The 23,851-nt window shown below is 43.7% G+C and overlaps 1 protein-coding gene across 1 annotated transcript; it reads left to right on the top strand.

Annotated features, from left to right (window-relative positions):
* Positions 1-7,277: 7,277 nt before the first annotated feature.
* LOC306921148 (E3 SUMO-protein ligase ZBED1-like) lies at positions 7,278-23,167 on the top strand (the record flags this gene model as incomplete). Its single annotated transcript, XM_079498259.1, has 4 exons — positions 7,278-8,271; positions 8,631-8,924; positions 22,360-22,611; positions 23,148-23,167. 4 exons carry the CDS (start codon positions 7,278-7,280, stop codon positions 23,165-23,167), a joined length of 1,560 nt encoding a protein of 519 aa, XP_079354385.1.
* Positions 23,168-23,851: the final 684 nt, after the last annotated feature.

The raw sequence follows: 23,851 nt of genomic DNA, 5'->3' as shown, positions 1-23,851 counted from the left end.
TGAACACTCTATCAACCATAGAATTATTCCCACCCAGCAAAATATCAAAATAAACACTTTAGAGACTATGGATATGCTAAATTAGACAATCTACAAGCTCACAACAATGCGCCACGATGAGAGTTGTGAGCTTGTAGTTCTGCTATTTTCAAATAGTTTTGTATGGGTCCCTGGCACAAAATATTTACAGTACATGGGGGTCCACGGCCAAATTCATATTAACTTTGGGGTGCTTAGACATGAAAAGGTTTGAGGACGACACTCTCTTACTGTATACATTACCGAGTTGAAGTCACTGGAGGGATTTATTTTGGGTAGAAAAGTGAAGGCTTCCTTTTTAAAGATAAAAAGTCTTAATTAATGCAGGTGTGCTGGCCTTTGATCTGAGCTGGCCCTTCCCACGTCTCCAGATGTCTCATTTAAGGAGCATAATTTAAATAAAATTGTGTGTGTGCAAAGTTGCGTGTACGTACGTATGTGCGTGCGTGCATGCGTGCGTGTGTGCGTGTACAGTATGTCTGTTGGAGCTGCATTCAAACCACGTTTATGACAGTGGTTCTCAAACATGTTCATGTCAAGGACCTCCACAGTGATATATATTGGGCTATGGACCCCCATCGGGGGTCAGGAGAGAAAAAGAAGAAGAATTAAATTAGTAATTGCACAAGCTCGCGAGGCAACATGCTGTGAGCTTGGACATTTTCGAGTGTTTAAAGGACAACTTTGTTTTTGTTTTTCAACCGAGGTTCAAATTTGAGGTTGTTATTAGAGAAAGTAAAAGGTGAGTGTTCTTCTTTTTTCATTTGCTGCATGCTTTCTTTCGTTTTAGCGATTTAACTAGTTTTTGTCACACACAGAAACCAACTGTGACCAGATGTAATTTCCTGGGGTCTAGTACGACTTAGTTATAACAATAAAGAAATTGCCATACATTTTTGTAAGAAAAAATGTATTTAGCCACTTGTTCGAATGCCCCCCCCCCCCCCCCCTGTCAAAAACAGCTAAAAACGCTAAAACGAAAGAAAGCAGCAAATTAAAAACTTTTAACACTCACCTTTGACTTTCTCTAATAACAACCTAAAACATGAACCTTGGTTGAAAAAAACCCAAGTTGTTCTTTAATTAAACAGTTTGATGCTATATTAACACATCTTGCTGGGGAAGCCCTGGAACACCATATAGGACCCATGGTGGTCCCTGGACCCCACTTTGAGAACCACATGTTTATGAAACTGCATGTGAACATTTGATTAATGATTTGAATTGAATCAGAATCATATATTGGCTGTCACCCATTCAATTAATTCTTACGTTAATGAGAGTATGACATCCATACTTATGTAAAAATGACAAATTAAGATAATAATTTCTGTTCAACACAGCTTTCAAAGACAATTAAATGCAAATGAGTCTGCTCTGAATGCATTGTTAATGTAGGTAGGTAGATTTTTTAATCTAGTCATGATTTGAAGGCATTTGTTTTGTTTTTGTTTTAAGTCTGCTTCACTACTATGCCATTGGTTATCAAAATGGGGTCCACCCTCACGGTTCCTTGAGTGGGTTCCAAATGGAGATTTCGTTCCATTCTTACACTCTCAGTGGGTTAACAGTGGCCATTATGTGCTATGTGCTAAACATAAACAAAGTGTCCTTGAGCAAGAGACTGAACCCCTAACTGCTGTGGGTGAATGTAATGCACATCGCAGAGCCATTTGGATAAAACTTGATATAGAACAGTGTGTGACCGTTATAACCGGTCAGTGCGGTCACACTCGCGGTCACAGCAACAACCAAAGAATGAAGCAACACAGGCACTGCTGCAGTCACATGGACATGCCTCCATTGAGAATCAGATGACATTTTTGGGCCGGTTTAGATTTTAAAGAAATGTCCTATGGTTCCCTGCAAATAATGGGATTTTAAGGTACACGCATCCTGACACGACATGAAGCAGGCACTAGCAGCAGGACCAAATGGGTTTTTGTAGGGATGTCTACAGACCACGGCATGGCAGGCCTTAGCACAGCTGGAACACCATAATACCTGATCCCACAAAGCCAAAGAATACATTCTCTTGACTATTTTTTCGATCCTAACTTATTTTTTGTCTGACTTGTATTTGTGTTTTATCTTATTTGTCTCTTAATCTATTTTCCAGAAAGCTTGGAATTGACTGCCTGCAATGTTGCTACCTGCTGTACAGTATGTGAATATATTCTCAGATAAGAAAATATAAAAATCTGATACAGTACATCATGAAAAGTATACTAGGAATATGGCAATATGTTGATCAATCACAAGCTTGTCGAAACAAGTTGTCTTGACTCTTGCATGTTAAGAATTGTCACTATACTGTATAAAACATTCAGAGATGGATTGATGATGATACTGCAGTGTTGCACTTGTTTCATTAAACACCGGTCCATCTTTGCCAGAAATAGCAGATCTACAAGTTCACAGTTAGTTATATACTGTGCCTATCTCTTCTGTCTTTCTGTCACACCATGATGTGTTCTATAGGCATAATATCGCAAAACACATTTGTTGGTCCCGATTTTGGTTTGCTGCATGGGCTTTGCTGTACCCTCACAGGCAGGCCGGGCTTTGCTGTACCCTCACAGGCAGGCTGGGGCCTATTTAGGTTGAGCGAGACATTTCACTTTTAGTTCACCTTTGCTCCTAAAAAGCGTCTTTGTTTGGAAATAAGCACCAAGTATAATAAATTGCTTAGCTTAAAAGTAACTTTCAGCAGGTTTTCTGTGTGTGTGTGCGTGTGCGTGTGCGTGTGCGTGCGTGCGTGCGTGCGACCCCTGTCACGGCCCCTTGGCCTGGCCTGCAGGGCCGCCCTATGCTGTCTATATGGTGTACTGCCCTGTGTGTATTTCTCCCACAGACCATGTGGGCGTCGGCCCACTTGAGACTCCTCATTAGGTGCATTAGGAGCACCTGGCCAGTGCTCCTGGAACCCTATAAAAGAGGGCTTGCCAGCCATTCTATGTGTCCCTCTCCAGATGACAGCGCCCTTCTGTTTGTGTCCCTTTACAGTTTGATTACCCCTTCACTATACTAACCACACATCCACACTGACTTCCACATCTCATACATTCTGTAAGCATTCTTTATAATATTAGTTACCTTCGTTAATAAACGTTGGGCCGGGTTATGACAGTGTGTGAGACGAGTGCATGTTTTCTTTTTAGCCCTTTTCTCCCCAATTTAGTTATGCCAATTCATTCCTTCCCACAAACATGTACAGTATGTGTGTTGCCACTGCTGTTGTATCCTACTGGATCACCTGCCAAGGTGAATTGGAAACCCCAGACTCCACGGTGGTGGAAGGTAATTTACCACTGCGCCACCTGATTGCCGGTGCCAGGCTATTTTATATTTCAAGCGGAACTCCAGTCCAGTCCACACACAAATTGTGTGTGGACTGGACCGCACAGGAGCAGGTTTCAGAACACATCACTGTGCATTATATACCTCAGTTGATTGGTCTTCTCTGGCTCTTAGAAGGAAACAACATGCTACCCTGTTCACGTATAAAGCTTTAATTGGTAAACTACCTCTGTATTTAACAAAACTGCTAGATCTCAATACATCAGCCTATGGTACTAGATCACAAGATATGCTTTTATTGAAGGTACCAAAAACTACTACTAAACTGGGAGATACTGCCTTCAGGGTGTATGCTCCACATTTATGGAATAATTGTCAAAACAAACTGAAGTTGAATGTTTTTGTTTAATTTACTACTTTTAAAATACTCTTAACTGACCTCACACTAGAGGAAGGCATATGCACCTGCTTTCTGTAACATTTGGTTACAAGGTTTTGTTTCTGTGTGTATGTGCTTGTGTATTATACTTGTTGTACTGTGTGTCCATGTCATGTATGTAAAATCATTGCTGTAAATGTTCTTTTTGAAAAAGAGACCCTGTTCTCAATTGGATTCCCCTGAAATAAAGGTTTCAATCAATCACTCTACCACTGCAGGTAGAGTGAGCTGGTTACCTCACAGATGACGAAGAAAATAGATTTATATAATTTAATTAAAGATGGAGTGCCGTAGTTAACCTTTTGGTTTCTTCCTGAAAGCTGAAAAAGTCCAATTGAAAATAAAAAAAATTGTGACATCATAACCTTCACCCCTCCCCCAATACCATACAACACACAGCTGTGGGCGAGGCTTAAGTTCAGGTGGGATGGTGCTAAAGTAAAAAACAGGTATACTTAAACATCATTTTAACAATTTCTGTACACTCTTTTGAAAACAAAATCTTCCTAGTAGTATCATGTTTAAAACCTGATGATCATGTCTAAAACCTGATGATCATGTATTAAATATAAAGGTATTAGAGTTAAATGCGACTTGCCTAAGCCTGCAGTGCAGATACCCTGTTACATGTATTTTCAGAATGGACAAAATTATTATAATTCTTCAATACAGAATGAGATCATATCGACATCGGATATCGATATCGGCCAAAATGTCTCATCGGCACATCCCTAATATATAACACACACACACACACACACACACACACACACACACACACACACACACACACACACACACACACACACACACACACACACAAAACTATTGCAGCTCAAGCCAACTCTCTGTGAATCCTAGCTGGCCTCTGACTCAATCTACATTCTACAGTATAGCTTTCTCTTTGGTTACCCTGCCATCATGTTTAAACAATGTCCACCGTCTTATAATGAAGCATGATGATGCCTAAGTAATGAGGTGGCAGTGTGTGGCCCTAGCATAGCTTTTCCCCAGCCCTTTAACAAAGTGCCCTGACCTTTGTAACCACGCGGAATTAATTGGGTCACACTAACCTTTTAGAGACTAGCTGTGAAATAAGACCACGGCTCCCGTGTTGCCTCATTATACCACACTAGCTTTGGAGTGCGAGCGCTCCTTCACCCCCCTCTGGTTTAGGAAAGGCGGAGCAGCCAGTCCTTGGCTCAGATGGGGAATACATTTCAGGTCAGACCAATTGAGTGCACTTTGAACGGACGCCCGCTGCTCTGAGCTCGGTCTATTAAACGGGCCAGCCGATGGGGTTGGCTATACGGTGCACTCAGTATTACACCGAGGGCTCTGGTGAATCGAAGCAGCTAGTGTACTGGTGTTGTTGTTGTCGCCAGGTCCACAGAGCCTCTGACTAGAGTTGAAGGCTACAGCGGAACACACATTCCGTATTGAAATGGCTCCTAATGAACCCAATTACCACAGCCTTAAAGAGAGGGCCAAATGCATTAACGGAGTCCCAGCCACCCACATTTAAGTAATTAAGCACCCGCCTCAGAATCTTCTAGTAGCATAAGGACAATGATGGTATAATTAGCTTGGATCACGCTATAATCACTTTGGATAAGGAGAAGGAAGGAATTTGGAATGGATGCTCCAACTTCCCCCCAACCCCTCCCCCATTCCCCCCAACATTTTGCAGAAAATCGCTGATCTACAAGCTTTAGAGGAGATCTAGGGCTCCATTTTCGTCACCGCTAAAGCCCTTATCCCTAAACTTCTTTGCCTTTTTTTTACTATTTTAAAAAACATTTTTGAATAGTTTAACTAGCCAATCTACATTGACACGTTGTGAGCTTGTAGACTGGCCATTTTAACTATTCAAACATGTTTTGCAAAATAGTAAAAAAAAGGCAAAGAGGTTTAAGGATAAGGGGTTTAGCGGTGACGAAAATGGAGCCCATAGTGTAACAGGGAGGGGTGGGGGGTCCCACTAGAGCCCTGGGGGACTCCAGTCAAAGAAGTATTCTGGGTTTAAGTGGTTAAAAGTCACCTGACCTTGAACCTCCTCTGTGATTCTTGTTACGTCCTCCTACTCATAGATATATATAAACTCTAGATAGCTCACCCGCGCTGTTGGCCAATGGAGAGCGACGTCGTTACGTGGCGGCCATCTTACCTCGGGGCACATAACATTGTGTTTATGGGGCATGTACTCTTAAATTACCATAACTTGCTCAATTTTCAACCGATTTTCAAACGGTTTGGTTTGTTATAAACGTCAGATACGTCCGCATACTTATATGCTTTTATACGACGTTCATATAAAAGAAAACGTTGACAACGTTTGTAATAAACCAACCCGTTTGTAAATCCGTCAAGATTTGAGCGAGTTATGACTGTTTCTGTTTGAGCTGCCATTGAACATACTGTACTGTAGCCCCGAAGTAAGATGGCTCCCGGGTGAACGACGTCAGAAACTCCGCCTTGAGCCATCTAGAGTTTATATATATCTATGCTCCTACTCCCCTGAGCACATTGGCCAGCTTGTAAAACAAAGATGTGTTGCTTAACATACAGCTTCCTGTTACCATATACAGACACATACAGCTTCCTGTTACCATATACAGTGTGTGTGTGTGTTAGGGCATTAACATAATAATCGAATAATCGATTAGTCGACTAGCAAAACACTAGTCGACACTGTTAATTGACATCCGAATATTCGCTAATATTTTTAATAAAAAAGCCTGACAACACATACTGTCTTTTGTGCTGTGCTGTGGTGTTGGTAGTTCGCCTAATCCATTCATGGTTGATTGTGTATTTTCATACTCCTCTAATAACTTCTGTCCTACTGAAAAGTGTAACTGTACTGAGATTCGCCCAGAATTCATGCCAGAAAGACTGGTCGTCGTTGCCCTCTGGTGGGTGTATTAGTGAATTGATAAGATATACGAATACACATGCGTCATCTCATCCACACGGAAGGAAGTTAAGGAACGTGAAACGAAAAAAACAAAACAGCGGCAAAACAGCCAAGATGGAGGAGAAAGAGGATAATGGAACTGGTGCTACCAGAAAGAAAACGTCAAAGGTGTGGCAATATTTCAAGAGAGAGGGCAACTTTGTGAGATGCACAATTTGTAAAACGAAGCTAAAATATCACAGCAATACAAGCTCTATGATAAACCACTTGAAGATCCACCCGCTGCCAAGCACAAGCAGTGACCACAGCGGCAATGCGAGCGAGGATACCAGTCAACAAAGGCAGACAACACTCGGAGAATACGCTAAACGCAAACTCACAAAACAAAGGCGACAGTACATAACAAGTCTGTTAGTCAACGTCATTGTTAAGGACACAAGACCACTGGCTCTAGTGTCGGGAATTGGCTTTAAAGAAATGCTCCGTTTTTTTGAACCAGAGTACGTTACCCCATCACATGCTACACTGTGGAAAAATATAAACCTGCAGTATGATCAACTGCGAGAGCAATTATCAGATGGGATGAAAGACCAGAGTGTTTCACTCACCACAGACCTCTGGACCTCTTCCACCATGATGCCATACATCACCGTGACAGCGCATTACCTCACAGACACCTGGGAGATGCAGGCAAAAGTCCTCGTTACCTGCTTAATGCCAGAGTGCCATACGGCGGCCAACATAGCGCAGAAGCTGACGGATGTAATCCGTGAGTGGGGCCTGACTGTTGTGTTCTGCGTTGTGCACGATAATGCCAGCAGCATGAATCTAGCCATGACTCTGTGTGAGGAAGTGGAGGAAGACCTTGGTTGCACTGGACATACATTGCAGTTGGCAATCAAGAAAGGTCTGGATTTACCTGAAGTGGCCAAAACCATTGATGCGGCGAGGCGAGTGGTTAGTCATTTCCGACACTCATCTATAGCAACATGTGCACTGAAGACACGCCAGGACCAGTTACATGTCAAAGCTAACAAGCTCCAGAATGACTGCCCCACGCGTTGGAACTCAACATTCACAATGCTGGAGCGGCTTAACCAGCAGCGCATCCCTGTCCAAGCCGTACTGGAGGACGAAAAAGTCACCAAACCCAGCGCAAAAAAGAAATGTCAAATTAAACCCTCGCAGTGGGAGGTGATCACGCAGCTCCTGCCTGTACTCAGCCCCCTTGCAAAGGCAACGACCATCATGTGTGCTGAATTACATGTTGGACTGTCGTTCATTTATCCCGTTATCCTCAACCTACTGATGAATGAAGGGCCTGATGCGCCGTTGAGAGATGACGTGAATGATACAACAGCAACCCGCAGCTTCAAGACCACAGTGCGAGGACAGCTGAGAAACAGGTTTAAGTTGGACACAGACGACTACGACTTGGCAGGCTCGCTTTCTATCATCGCCTGTATATTGGATCCGACGTTCAAAGATCTCCATTTCCTCCCAGAGGACACCAGACTGCAGGTCCGACGCCGCCTTATTCCACTACTACAAGGCGAGGAGCTAGATCAGCCTGCAGGTACATTTATTTAATATGAATGTTTTTTTTTGTTATCAATTTTTTTTTATTTAAGCCAAAAAATCTTTTAATATGAATGTTATATGCAAAATTGGATATCCTTACACTTTATTTCACTGAGACGTGGTATGTTCCAGGCGTGGTCACTGTCTATTGTTAAGTAATTAATTATGTGTGAACTGTGAATTAGGCTACTTCGAAACTAACCGCTCGGCTCAAGTATTAATTAATTGATGTGAACGGCCAGCGGTCATGATCACCAATAGCCAAGACAATAGCCACATATTAAGCCTTTCAGACGCCACATTATCACATTAACTCCTTTCTGATTTATTTATTCTTTATTCCACACTCCAAAGACGCTGCTGAAGGTACCGACGTGGACAGCGAGACAGAGGAGGCACCACCACCACCAGTGGCCGTGGCGAAAAAAACGCGACTCGAAAGTGACTATGATGAGCTGTTCGGGCCCCACTATGCCAGCACAAAGGCACCGACGGTAAACTACACCTGCGACGAGGAGTTAGAGGAATACCTCCAGATTGCCCGCATTCCCACAACGAGCAGCCCTCTGAAGTGGTGGGCACGTCACGAGAAGCAGTTCCCTCGTTTGGCCAAGCTGGCCAAAACCTACCTGGCTGTTCCAGCCACCAGTACCCCTAGCGAAAGGGTGTTTTCACTAGCAGGGAACACGGTTACCAGGCAGCGAGCAAGTTTACACCCAGGCCACGTAGACAAGCTCGTATTTGTGAATGCAAACAGTCGACAGCGCAAGGCTAACACCATAGATGAGGAGGACTTTTACACCACAGACAGCGACGTAGAGTTGGAGAAGGCCTACTATGTTTCACTGTATGTTTTGTTTGGCAGCGGGTGTGTAGGCCTGTCTTTATTTTATTTATTACCACTATGGACGTATTGTTTTACCTGGTCAGCTTCATTTTGGTGAGTTTTTCCATCTAATAGATTGCTGTTTTGTATGCCAGAGTAGAGGGCAAGGCCTATCTTTATTTTATGTTATTTATTAGGGCCTATTTGTTGCAATGCAACCTGTCAGACGCGTTTCAGTATGCGGTGAGGTTTGCAAACGTCTTCATTTGAGAATATTGTATTAACAGTTTGCAGAATTACCTACAGTTCAAAATAAAAAGGCATATAGGCCTACGACTTGTTTACATAAGGGTCCTCCATTTCAATGCATGTCGGTTCTGTTCATGAATAAACCAATAAATTGGTGTTATGCAACCTGTGGAAATGATTGTGTTCGTTAAATTTCGTTTAATAACTGCTTGTAGATTTGTTATATATAACATGCTATATTATTTCATGAGGCTTTAGAGAATAGATTGATTGGAAAACTTTCTTGTGACCACCGCGCTCTGATTTATGGTGCGTTAACAGCTTAAATCGTCTTAATAGGTAGAAAGATCGCACACCAAGAATCGAAATGAACGGGGAAAAAAAGAAAGTGACATTTTATTCAATTCTCTCTCATTTCAAATTTCAAAATAGTAGGGGATATTATCGTCATGAAATGGCTAAAATCGTTACGTGGTGGAAACAAGCACCAAATTTGGTACACGTACTCTTTATCTCACCCTCTCAGAAGGAGTGCCCAAAAATGTGGACACATTAAAAGCTTTTTTAACACATAATTTGCTAACCACGTATCCGTACGTTATTAATTAATCAAACTTCCGGTGCGAATCACGTATCCATACGTTTTAATCACTTTTTTATAGAATACTTTCATTCATCTTTTTACCCACCCGGACAATGAAGAACCATCCCCCTGTCATTGCTGCTTAGTCCCGCTCACGTGATAAAAAAATAATAAAAAATAATCCCCCTCCCCTCCTGAAAAAAGGAGGGCGGGCCGCTTTACGTGTAGAAGCCAGGGTAAAATGGACGCGCCCATAATCTAGTCGGTGTGTGAATTAGAGTTCTCAATCTCTGCCCGAACCCGGCCCGGCCCGACATTTTCGGGTAGGGCCGGGCCCAAAATGCACGATAATTAGTCGGGCCGGGCCTTTTTTTAATAATTTTATTATAACAAAAATAACAATTCTGTTTGTGTAATGTATTTATTTAATATGAAGAGGGCTGAGCTGGTGAATGTTGGCGATTAACTTTTACAGTTTAGGCTATTATACTATATGTGACTGAAGGAGGAGGAGGCGATGAACAGCAGCAGCGCACCAAAGTGACAGAATAGAACGGTGGTTGTTGAACTTGCTACCGCTGGCTGGCCTCTGGTTTGCCAACCAAATGAGCTGCTTACTGCTCAGCATCAACTATATAACTTAAGTTAACTTGCCATATGCTTAAATGTTTTATAAGACCATCGATTCATCCGCAATAGCTCGTTTTGGAAACGTCGGGGCTTAACGACAGTCTCGTTGAACCCAGCTGGGTGAATAAGCTAAATTAGGCTACCTAATCAACGTCACCACGGTAAATGCTCCATATAACTATGAAAGCGCCTGCATACACGTAATATAGTTACATGATGACCAAGCAATGTTACAGTCACACTGTAGGCTACAGCTATTTGGTTTACAAATCGTATCGCAGCGCGCTGTTACGCTATTTAATTTCCCCATCGTAGCGCAGCGCGCCTCGTTGTGTGCCCACTGCCCAAAATAAAAGATCTGCAAGCTGTCGACAGACTCGACACGCCATCGAGCGGCATGTTGATGGTTTGTAGGCTATGTCTGTTCTTTTGGTTAGGCAACGCACATTACGCGTGGTATGTGGGTTTGAGAGGCAATGATTAATGTAAACTATACAGTAACCTACAGTAGTAGATTATAGCCAAGTTGACAATTGTCATAATATTGTATAGCTCTGTTCGGGACTGTTGCACAACGGTGAATGATGAAAAAGTTGCACTTTGTTAACGGGACAGTAGCCTATTGGACATAATTAACTGCGTCACTTCAGAGGATCGCTGCTACTTTGATTCAGAAGATGTTTACTCACCCCTGGAAATTGCTGGAAACCATTAGAATGTTGGAAATGGAACATTATCAGCCAATTAACGTGAGTTACATAAATCCTTTATTTCGGCGACTAGACTATTAGTGCGTTCTCTGACACGGTTGTCTCAATAATCCACGGCGCCGCGGCCATATAATGGCATTTTTCTTTTTCCTTTTTTTCTCTTTTTTCACTCGGGCTTTTTCGGGTTTTCGGGCCTGACATTAGTTGTTAGGGCCGGGCCTCGGGCCGACCCAGTTAGGGTAGGGTAAGGCCGGGCCTTAATTTTCAGGCCCGATGAGAACTCTAGTGTGAATAGAAGAATCAAATTTCACCTAACCTCGCCTCACCAGGCTTTCCTCCACCTCGGACATTTCACCCAACACTATAATACTCGATTCCCCCCTCCCCTCCTGTTTCTCCCGAGGAGGAGGATCTTGCGAGATGGGGGCTCTGTCTCTCGGAAAAAAACATGATGAACGGAACGCTGCCTAAACACATATGCACCGGATCGGCATTGCATAACGTCTGCAACACACATGGACAGATGCATGTTTCCTTCTTCATACTGTAGCGACCAAACGATCCCCGAGCCTACAATACTACGAACTAACAAACGAACCACAGTATCGAGGGGCCGCCATGACAACAGACAGTCTTCCGTTGGTGGATCACGTATCGCCATGCAGAGCCGTCATAATCGGAGATCGCTTGGACGTGTGATTGTAACGCTTTTTTATTCATTATAATTGTAGTGATAAGGAATGAACGCGTCGGGGACGTAATCGACCCGGGTGTAATGTATAACGAACTTTTCCGCGTCTTAAACCGTGGTGTTGTGATCTGTGGAAGTAATTTTTTCCTTGTCGTCGACATCACAGCCGGGCTTAGCACCTCTCTGGACACTCCCGGTGAAGCTTTTTTCCATCGCTCCCAAGCTGCATGCCCAGGCATGTTCCCCTATACTAGCTTGAAAAACAAAATCAGCTAATGATGACAACGCGTCTCACCGTTATACTATAGTTCTGAACCGAACGGTGGAATGGGACTTTTTATAGCCGTACGGATCAAGACTTTTGCTGCCCAATGTGCCCATGACCCCCCCCCCCCCCCCCATGTTATCAAGACAATGAAAGCAGATCTGTGAGATAGATTAGGCGAGGCGAGGCGATCATCATCATCATCATCCTCATCTAAGAAAGCAGAGTTATGAAGGTTTATAGTCAGACATTGACAGGCAGATATAAAAATAAACACAATAAATATGCTATACATCCTATACACCGAATGAAAGCCCTGAATGTGTACTTTTACGAGGAAAAGAGTAAACATTGATCCCATGTACAGTTTGTCATAAATTGGTTACTGGATGCACCTTGCGCCCACCAGATATAACTGCAGAGAAGACATGGACCCGAACGCAAGATTCACAAAATAAGGCCTATTGCGACATATAAATACTATATACCGTATGAAACAGAAGACTCTCTGCTTTCATAAGAAAAAAACTTCTACTGTAGTAATAATAAAAATCACACCCCTGTGAAGTGAGTGGTGCAACTCTGTCCCATATTCTGTTCTCTGCCTATTCAATACAGCTCGCTATATACGGACTGAGGCAGAAAGTCATGTAAACCTTTTATTTACAGTTTGGTGTTCTCTACAGTTGCGCGGTGCAACTGTAGAGAACAGTTGCACCGCTCACTTCACAGGGGTGTGATTTTTATTATTACAGTAGAAGTTTACAGACCAAACTGTAAATAAAAGGTTTACATGACTTTCTGCCTCAGTCCGTATATAGCGAGCTGTAGTGAATAAGTAGAGAACAGAGTTGCACCGCTCACTTCACAGGGGTGTGATTTGTATTATTACAGTAGAAGTTTACAGACCAAACTGTAAATAAAAGGTTTACATGACTTTCTGTCTCAGTTCCTATATTGCGAGCTGTAGTGAATAAGTAGAGAAGTAGAGTTGCACCGCTCACTTCACAGGGGTGTGATTTTTTATTATTATAGTACAATTTTTTTCCTTATGAAAGCAGAGAGTCTTCTGTTTCATACGGTATATAGTATTTATATGTCGCTATAGGCCTTATTTTGTGAATATTGAGGAGTTCACGTCCATGTCTTCTCTGAAGTTATCTGGTGGGCACAAGCTGCATTCAATAACCAATTACTGTCAAACTGTAGATGGGATCAATGTGTACTGTTTTCCTCGTAAAAGTACACATTCAGGGCTTTCATTCGGTGTATAGGATGTATAGGATATTTATTGTGTTCATTTTTATATCTGCCTGTCAATGTCTCTGACTTTAAACCATCCATAACTCTGCTCGCTGTTCAAGATAACCACTTCCAGGCAAAAGCAGGTGTTGCAAAAAGGTCAATATCTCCAGAATGGAACATGGTAAAATCAAGTGGACAAGTTCAGCTTTCTTTTGATGTATGCGTGTGATTCTCGCTATAAGAGAACATTTTGCTGTGGGCCCCCGAACAAGGCCTTCGTGCAATGTTAAACGGTAGCAACATCAAAATAGGCCTGGGGAGATTCTGTAGCAATCAAAGTGTTAAAGGAAAAATCCAAAATTGCCGCCATAAATGACCTATTATTCCTAAAGGTGATATAATTCTGAACTTTTGACTGAAGTTTACCCTTTACATTTATATTAATTACTTACTTACTTACTTATCCCCATTACGCCGGCTGGCGCATAGGGCAGCAACAAAGTTCCTCCATTTGCATCTGTCTTTGGCCATCTTCTCTATGGTCCCCCAGCTCTGATGTTGTTGCTGGAGCTCCTTCTCGACCGCCCTACGCCATGTCGTTTTGGGCCTGCCTTTCTTTCTCTTTCCCTCTGGGGTCCAGTGTAGTGCGACTCTTGGTATAGCATTGATGTCCATTCTGAGCACATGTCCAATCCAGGTCCACCTGCGTTTATTGACTATACTGTGCATGTTGTCTTGTTGGGTGATGTTGAGGAGGTTTTTGTTTGAGATGGTCTTGGGCCAGAATATGTGTAGGATCTTTCGCAGGCATGATGTGTGGAAAGTGGATAGTTTATGGATGTCGTTTTCTGTTGTTTTCCAGCATTCTGCACCGTACAGTAGTGTTGAGAGTACACAGCTTTGGTAAATCCGGAGTTTTGTTTTTGTGCTGTATTGTTTTGATTTCCAGATTTGCTTAAGTCTTATGAAGGTTGTGTGTGCTTTGTTGATCCGGTTTTGAATGTCCTTACTAGCTCCCCCATCATGGTGAATGATGCTTCCAAGGTATGTGAAGTGATTTGTATTCTCCAAAACCTGCTCCTCTATTGTTATATGTGTTGGTGTACTGGTGTTGATGGGCATGATTTTGGTTTTATTGTTGTTAACGATCAGTCCGACTTGTTGGCCATAGTGTTGTTGTCTGTCTGTTTTTTCCTGAAGATGTGTGTGTGTATGTGACATAAGGGCAAGGTCATCCGCAAAGTCAAGGTCTTCAATGGTGGAATGCAGGGTCCATCGTATCCCTCTTGCCTTGTCCTCTGTGGCTCTCCTCATGACCCAGTCTATTGCAAGATTGAAAAGTAATGCTGACATCACACATCCTTGGCGGACTCCGGATTGTACATCAAAGCTGGTGATGCTTGTTCCCACAGTGCAAGAAAAGCCAGTATAGAACTGTTGGATGATTTTAACTATGTGGGAGGGGATTCCATAGCTTCTCATGATCTTCCAGAGACTATCGCGATGGATGCTGTCAAAAGCCTTCTGAAAGTCATTGAAGTTTATGTATAGCTGTCGTTGCCATTCACTGCACTGCTCGATGAGGTTCCTGAGAGTGAATATCTGGTCGACGCATCCCTTTCCTCTCCTAAAACCGGCTTGTTCATCGCGAAGTACTTTGTCAACTGCTGGTGTAATACGGTGTATGATGATTTTACAGAATATTTTGCTGGGAACAGAAAGAAGTGTGATGCCCCTCCAGTTGTTACAGTCGGATAGTGTGCCTTTCTTTGGAACCTTAACGATCACTCCTTTTGTCCAGTCCGATGGTTTTGATTGATTGATTGAAAATTGTATTAACAGTTTGCAGAATTACAGTACATTTCAAGCACAAACTCAATACAAAGGCTGTTAACTGTGAGTGGACGACCCAATTAAGCATTACACTTGTTTACAACAGGGTCCACCATGTTCAATTCATCAAAACATTTAGAGACGTACAAATAGACACTTCTATATAGACAAAGAACAGTACAGGAATTCATCATAATGGAGGTAAAAAGGGAAAAGAAACATATACAGTGAGGGGAAAAGGGGGGGGGCGGTGGGGGGGATTCAGATTTTACGGGGGCCAGTTTCGAATTGCAGCCATCCGTAGGTGCCATTTGAGAGCGGTTTTGAAGGAGTCAAGGGATTCGCATGTCTTAATGACTGTTGGAAGGGCGTTCCACATTTTGGTGGCATAGGAGCGAAAAGAATTTAGTCCCTTGTTTGTGCCGAATCTGGGTTGAACATGATTCGTTGCACTCCCTCTGGTGTTGTGGGTGTGGACTTCGTTAACATTAAGGAAGTATCTACACAGGTACATGGGTATCTTGGTGGAGTATCGAATCTTGTGGACCAGACCCATTGCAAGATGCTGTACTCTGTCGCCGACCCTAAGCCATGCCAGTCTGTCAAAGTGGGCAGGGGTGAGGTGGGTTCGGGGGGTGAGGCCAAGTAGGAGCCTGACCAGTTTGTTTTGGGAGGTCTGGAGCCTAGTTTTAAGGGCCTTTGAGGTGCTGTGGTACCAGGAGGTGCATGCATAGTCAAAGAAGCCTTGTACAAGGGCTCCTGTTAAGGTCTTCAAGGTGTTTTTGTCGACCAGTGAGGAGATCCTGTAAAGGAATCTTGTTATTTGGTTGACTTTTTTGATTACGTTGGTGGCCATCTTATCACCGGAAATATTAGCCTCCAGGATGGAACCTAGGTAGGTCATTTCATCTTTACGTGTGATAACATTGTCACCCACTCTAACCAAGAAGCCATTTGCCTTGCTGAGATTACTATTAGATCCAAAGAGAATGGATTCAGTTTTTCCCAGGTGTAAAGATAGTTTGTTATCAGCAAGCCAGGTGCAGATTCTACCGAGTTCAGAGCTGAGGGCATTTTCAACCTGCAGTTTGTCCCTGTCCGAGACCAGCAGTGCCGAGTCATCTGCGAACAGGAACAAGTTGCAGTCACAAGCTGAAGTCATGTCGTTAACATATATTAGGAACAGTAGAGGCCCTAGTATGCTTCCTTGTGGAACGCCACAGCTCACTGGGAGGGGGGGGGACAGTGTTCCGTTCACTTCCACCATCTGTGCTCTCCCCTCCAGGTAGGATTGCATCCAGCTCACTGATGTGCTATCGAAACCAATTGCTTTTAGCTTGTTAACCAGTATGGAGTGGTTCACTGTGTCAAAAGCCTTTTGGAGGTCCAGCATGACCATGCCGCAGTATTTGCCAGCGTCCACCTCTTGTTTGATGTGGTCGCTCAAATAGAGAAGGCATGTGTCAGTGGAGTGGGATGTTCTGAAGCCAGATTGGAACTCGTACAATAATTTATTAGTGGCAAGATACTTTTCAACCTGTTCATAGACTATTTTTTCCATCACTTTCGAGATGGAGCTTAGAATAGAAATAGGGCGGTAGTTGCCGGGGTCTAATTTACTCCCTTTCTTGTGCAGGGGGGTTACTTTGGCCAGTTTGAAATCTAGGGGGACCTGTCCCTGTTTGATGGAGAGGTTTACTATGTGGGTGATGATTGGAGCTATAGAGATGGCTGAGTCTCTGAGAAATTTGGAGGGAATATTGTCATGGCCAGTGGCCTTGTGGGGTTGGAGGGCACTCAGTTTCTTAAGTACCTCATCAGTTGTTACCATAACTAATTTAAAATCGTCTTTACAAACACCTAGGTTTCTGTAGAAGGTTTTAATGTGCTCTACACCAAAGAGCCCAGAGTGGGAGGGCAGATTGTTAACCAGCGTTGTTGATATGTTTGTAAAGAAGATGTTCAAGTAGTTGGCCACATCAAGCTTGTCAGTGATGAGAGTGTTGTTCGCTTTAATGTTTATGTTTGAAAACCTGGTTTTCAGTTTCTGACTATAGCCTAATTGGTTGTTGAGTAGCTTCCAGAGCTCTCGAGGATTGTTTTTGTTTTCCTCAGCTTTATTATTAATTAAGTTACTTTTGGCGGATTTGATCATGGCAGTAACATTATTTCTTAGCCTGTTTCGTTGGGTTTTTAGGTTGTCCAGCTGAGCTTGGAGACCCCTGTTGAAGTGCTTGGCAAGCTTTGACTTGCATTTTAGAAATTCAGAGCATTTTTTGTCTCTGGCATTCGTTGCAGTCATTATGTCCGAATTCATCCATGGCTCCGAGCGGGTTTTGACCCTGATGGTTCTCAGAGGAGCCATGTAGTTCAGTACTGATGTAAATTTGGTTTTGAAGCCAAGCCAAGCTTCTTCGACAAGTGTGCTGTTAAGCTCATCGGACCAATCCAGACTCTCCAATTCTTGGTTAAAGGCCTCACTAGAGTAGGTTTTGAGGTCCCTTGATATGACTGCTTTGTGGCAGCCAGACTTTGGTTTTTGTTTTTTGCGGGTACAGAATATCATGAAATGATCACTAAGCCCGCATACAATAACACCTTTCTTGGAGATTCTGGATTTGTCCGAGGTCAGAATGAGATCAATGACAGTTTGAGTAGAAACACACACTCTAGTGGGTTGGCTAATAAGCTGGCTAATACTATGCAGATCACAAAACCTACTAAATGATTTGAAAACGGGCGCCTCTTTACGCTGTACGTCTGTATTCAGATCGCCCATCAGGATTTTCTCTGCACCCTCCTCCTCAGCTAAGCAACCCTCAAGAATATCATAAAAGCCTTGCTGATCAGGAGGTCTGTAGACTGTGCCAACTAGTACTGATTTCGCATTTTTGAAAATTAATTCAACCCACACAGTTTCAATTTCAACATGCTGTAAGTCAGTACGGGTAATGAATTCAGTATCTTTGTGGATATACATGCAAACACCACCCCCACTTCCACCCAGATGTTGGTGTATAGTGGGAGTAGGATGTTTGCGGCTAGCTCTGGATCGACTTTAAAGAGTTCTGCGTTTAGGTTATCAGCACCTGGGGATTTTCCGTTTTTGAGTGATTTAATGACCTCGATTATTTCTACTTTTGTTGGTGGGTTGATGTCAATGTCCAGATCTTCTACAGCTTCTTGTGTTTCTATTGGGTGTAGAGGGGGATCTCTGTTGAGAATCTCTCTGAAGTGTTCTGTCCAGCGATCTTCTTGTTCTTTTTCTGTGGTGAGTAATTGTCCTTGTTTGCTTCTGATATGTTGGATGTTTCTGAATTTTCTTCCACATATCAGGTTAGTGATTTTGTATACTGTTCCTTGTTGGTTATGGGATGCTGCTTCTTCAGCTGCACTTGCCAGCTCCTCTAGGTAGGCTCTCTTGTCCCTCCTTATTAGGCTTTTCACCTGCTTGTTGGTATTGCGGTACTGGACTTGCAGTTCTTGCTTGATCCTGGATGATTTGGTGTTATTTATTCTGGATTTCAAGTTCCTTCTCTCTTCAATAGCCTTCCATGATTCACTACTGATCCATTCTTTATGCTGTTTTGTCCTGTGTCCAATAATTTTTTTGCTGGTTTCTTTGTATGTTTCGACAATATTTTCCCAATGCTTGTTGACGTCAGTCTCGCCTACATTATCATCGCTCAAATTACTGGAGAGAGCTTGGTATCTGTTCCGGAGTTGTATTGTGAATTTCTTCTTTATTGATGGGTCTTTCAACATGCAGACATCAAATCTTGGGGACCCTTTGGGTGTCGGTCCTGTTCTTTTCAGCCTCAGTTTGATGTCTGCTGTGACAAGGTGATGGTCACTGGAGACATCTGCTCCTCTTCTCACTTTGACATCTCTCAATGAGCTTCTCCATTTGCCATTGATCATCAAGTGGTCAATCTGGTTCTGGTCTTTCCCATTTGGTGAGAGCCATGTCAGTTTGTGGATGTTCTTGTGGGGAAACAGAGTGCCTCCAATAACCATGTTGTTTGATAAACAGAATGAAGCTAGTCGCTCACCATTGTTGTTCATTACTCCACATTAGAGACTGACATTTTGTCGGGACTCCCGCGGGACACGGGATTCCCGCGGGATTCCCGCAGGATGGGATTAATATTTTTAATTATCCCGTGATCGGGACGGGACGGGAATGAAAGTTAACGGGAGCGTGCAGGAGCGTGAATGACGTTGCAGGTCGCGCTGCCAAGTTCCAACCAAAAGAACAGAAGCACCCATTTTTGTTGTAGTCATCTTTCTGTGAGCCAACTTGCTGACACAGGTCAAAAGAACTACATAGTTACCCATAATCCAGCAGTGCTAGTGCTGCCTTCCACAACACAAAAAACTCCTCCATGCAATCCAGTTGGGCTGGACGTCTTTTACAGTTTTATATGAAGACGTCGCAATGCGGCCGTGTATGATTCTGCATCGCGCCGGTGCCGTGATTTAATCGATTATTTATAGCCAGATCATCCTGATGCATTTGTTTCCCCTGGCAGTGGCAACGTTGCAACTTTCAATTGTGATGCTACGTTAGCTACATGCTAACGCTGTTACTGTTAGCTAGCTCCCTGAACAGCTGTCTGAACGAATGTTCTACAATACATCGTCTCCCTTCTTTCTCCCAACAGTGGTTCCCAAACATGTTCATGTCAAGGACCCCTAAATCGACATTTATTAGCCCGCGGACCCCCATTTGAAAAGATGCCAGGGGCGGGGACCCCCATAAGAGAAGATTTGTATTACGGTTCTAGCTGTGATTCTCAACCATTTTATTTTCAAGGACCCCCAGTTTGACATGCATTAGTCTACGGACCCCCATTTAATGGCATTTTTATCGCTGGGACCCCCAAATTATATTGTAAAATCAATCAAGTTATTTTAACCCTGAGTGTACAAATGGAACACCATTTGGTTCCATTTGTACACTCCCATAACATAATTTGTTAGACCCATAAGGGTCCATTTGGTTACAAACTATTATTTAGCTGGGGACCCCCTGGAACTCTCTCAAGGACCCCTGGGAACCACTGCCATACACATAGACTTGTACACTGAATAAATATGCATATAGAGTTAAATTAACACTGAGGGTTTTCTTAATTGACAAAGCACTTGTTAACTGTTAAGCTTTAAGTTCTGTTCAGGGAAAAACAGTGTCATAGGACTTAAATTAAGTGTCGGTACTGGTGGTGCGCGGCAAGCAAAGTAACGGATTGTAAATCACTGCGCGCACTGCTGTTGATGGAAGAGTTTAAAAGGGGCTTGCCCGACAGTATATGCATGCACTTGAATGAACAGAGAGTGGCGTCATTGGGGGATGCTGCTATCTTCGCTGATGAGTTTGTTCTGACGCATAAGAATGTGTTTCATGCTCCAGAGTCAAGTCTAAACAAAGCTCGCAAATCTGGTGATGCGCGTAATTACGCACAGACTCAGCGTTCGCCTGAGCGGGGTGGTGCTAAACAGAGGGAGGATCGCACTTGTCATTATTGCAAAAAGGTGGGGCATTTGATCGCCCAGTGCAGAGCAAAACAACGGCAAGATCACAATGGTACTAAGAGTATGGGATTGATCAGAATGGAGAAAAGTGTGGGAAATGCTTTTGTGGGTGCACGTTCTGGTCCTGACGCCAGTTATGATCCGTTTGTATTGGATGGCGAAGTATCGGTGTCACAGCATTCTGTTGAGCGCACTGCGGTACGCATGCTGAGGGACACTGGGGCTCAACAAAGTGTTATACTAGCGGGTGTACTGCCTTTGAATGGCGATACGGCCTGCGGGTCGAGTGTAGTGATACGAGGGATGGATATGGGATATATTTCTGTGCCCTTGCACACGCTGTATGTACATTCTGCTCTGGTCTCTGGGTACTTTAATGTGGCGGTATCACGATATCATCCTGTGTTGGAAGTGATAAACTGTCCTATGGTGGAATGTGTTACTGCCAACGACCCCCTGTGTATGAAATATCCTAAGGCTTTTCCAGCTTGTGTGATCACCCGTGCACAGTCACGTAAAGCGGGGAAGGATTCTGATTTAGCTGACTCTATTGTCATGCGCGCTCTCGCAAGTGACAAAATGTTGTCTGCCACTCCTGAAGCGTTGACACAACTGCAGAGTGTTAAAGCCAGGGGGAGGGAGGTAACTGAGGGTGGGAAAAATCATTTGATTTTGCCTGTAACCAGGGAAAGCCTTATCCAAGCACAAGATAAGGATTCCACATTGAAGAAATGTCTAGCGGCTGTGTTGAGCCAAGAGGAAATTAAAACAAAGGGCACGGGTTACTTTAGTGACCAAGGGTTGTTAATGCGCAAATGGTGTCCAAATGGTGAACAGGAATCAGATTGGAGCGCAGTGGTCCAAATTGTGGTCCCAACTGCATACCGACAGCAGGTTCTCTCGTTAGCTCACGATCATGATTGGGCGGGGCATTTGGGAATTACAAAAACATATTCCCGAATCCTAAAACACTTCTTTTGGCCGGGGTTGAAACAAAGTGTTTCCCAATATTGTCGCACTTGTGCAATCTGTCAGCTGACGGGCAAACCTAACCAAACCATTCCTGCTGCGCCGCTCTGTCCGATTCCTGCCGTTGGAGAACCATTTGAAAAGGTTATTGTGGATTGTGTGGGGCCTTTGCCTCGTACGAAGGCTGGGAATCAGTATCTACTGACTATTATGTGTGCTGCTACTAGATTTCCCGAAGCTATTCCTCTGCGCAACATAACTGCCACCTCAGTGTTAAAAGCTCTAACCAGGTTCTTTACTACGTGGGGCTTTTGCAAGGTTATCCAAACGGATCAGGGTACTAATTTCTTGTCAAAAGTATTTAAGCAAGTGATGGAAACACTGTCTGTCCACCATGTGATCTCAAGTGCCTATCACCCGGAGTCTCAGGGGGCGCTAGAACGGTGGCATCAGACATTGAAATCCATGTTGCGTAAATACTGCTTTGAGGCTAAAAGAAGTTGGGATGACGGGATTCCATTTGTGTTGTTTGCGGCTCGTGACGCAGTACAGGAATCTCTAGGGTTTGCTCCTAATGAGTTGGTGTTCGGACATACGGTCCGCGGCCCCCTTAAGGTCCTGAAGGACAAGCTGATGGCCGCTGACGTGACTCCTGACACCAATGTGTTAGACTTTGTTAACAAACTTAAAGGTCGGCTCGAGAAAGCGTGTTCTCTGGCTAGAGAATGGCTGAAGGCTTCTCAGACAGACATGAAGAGGCGTCATGATAAAGTTGCGGTTAAACGCATCTTTAAGGCAGGTGATCAAGTCCTAGCCTTACTACCTGTTCAGGGCTCTGCTCTATCAGCCCGGTTTTCAGGTCCTTTTATGGTTCTGGAAAAAATCAGCGACACGAACTATGTGATTGGAACTCCTGACAGGAGGCGTAAGAGCCGTGTCTGTCACGTTAACATGTTGAAGGAATTCCATGTAAGGGGAGTAGGGCTAATGGTGGCTGAGCCACATTCTTCTCCTACAGAGAGTGTGGATGGCCAGGGTGATCCTATGGATCTACAGGCTGCGGAGGACGATGGGTTGGTGCTGCGAGCATCACCTGCACCCGAGGGTCGCCTCTGTAATTCAGAAATGCTGATTAAGTTGCCTAAGACTCTCACTCATCTACGCACTGAACAACAACGTGACGTCATGAGGTTAGTGAAGGATTTCCCTATTCTATTCGGGGATATCCCCACTCGCACCACTGTGCTCGAGCATGATATCGATGTGCAGGCTGCACGGCCCATTAAGCAACACGCTTATCGCGTAAACCCAACTAAGCGTGCGCTCTTGAGGAAGGAGGCGGAGTATCTCCTTGAGCATAACCTGGCACGGCAAAGTTCTAGTCCATGGAGTAGCCCGTGTTTGCTGCAGCTTAAAAGCGATGGTAGTCCTAGATTTTGTACGGATTATAGGAGGGTGAATGCGGTGACGGTCCAAGACGCTTTTCCTTTGCCGAGGATGGAAGATTGCGTGGATAACTTGGGGTCTGCTGCTTTTGTTACTAAACTGGACTTATTAAAGGGTTATTGGCAAATCCCCTTAACCCGTCGTGCCTCTGAAATTTCTGCTTTTGTCACACCGGACCATTTTCTCCAGTATAGTGTCATGGCATTTGGCATGTGCAATGCGCCCGCTACCTTTCAGCGAATGGTTAATATTGTGTTGGAGGGGGTGCCTAATCAGAATCAGAATCAATCTTTATTGTCACATCACATTACAAGTAAGGTGGGTGAAAAACGTGGTTGTGCAGGCTTATATTGCAGTTTAAGGTAGAGAGAGAAGAACATAAAGTGCATGACATAACAAAGTGAGTGCAAAATAAATAAAAGTTCGTCAGGTACTGTATAGGCTATAACAAAAAGAGTCCCTATTTGAGCATGAATCAGTTCAGTTCAGTGCGTCAAAACTTAGCTCTTGTTCAGCAGTCTGATTGCTGATAAGTAAAAGCTGTTCAAGAGTCTGGTAGTACAGCTCCCGATGCTCCTGAATCGCTTGCCTGG

The sequence above is a fragment of the Electrona antarctica genome (assembly GCF_951216825.1).
Source record: "Electrona antarctica genome assembly, chromosome: 4".
Taxonomy (NCBI): Eukaryota; Metazoa; Chordata; class Actinopteri; order Myctophiformes; family Myctophidae; genus Electrona; species Electrona antarctica.
This window is presented reverse-complemented; position numbering and strand designations above follow the sequence as displayed.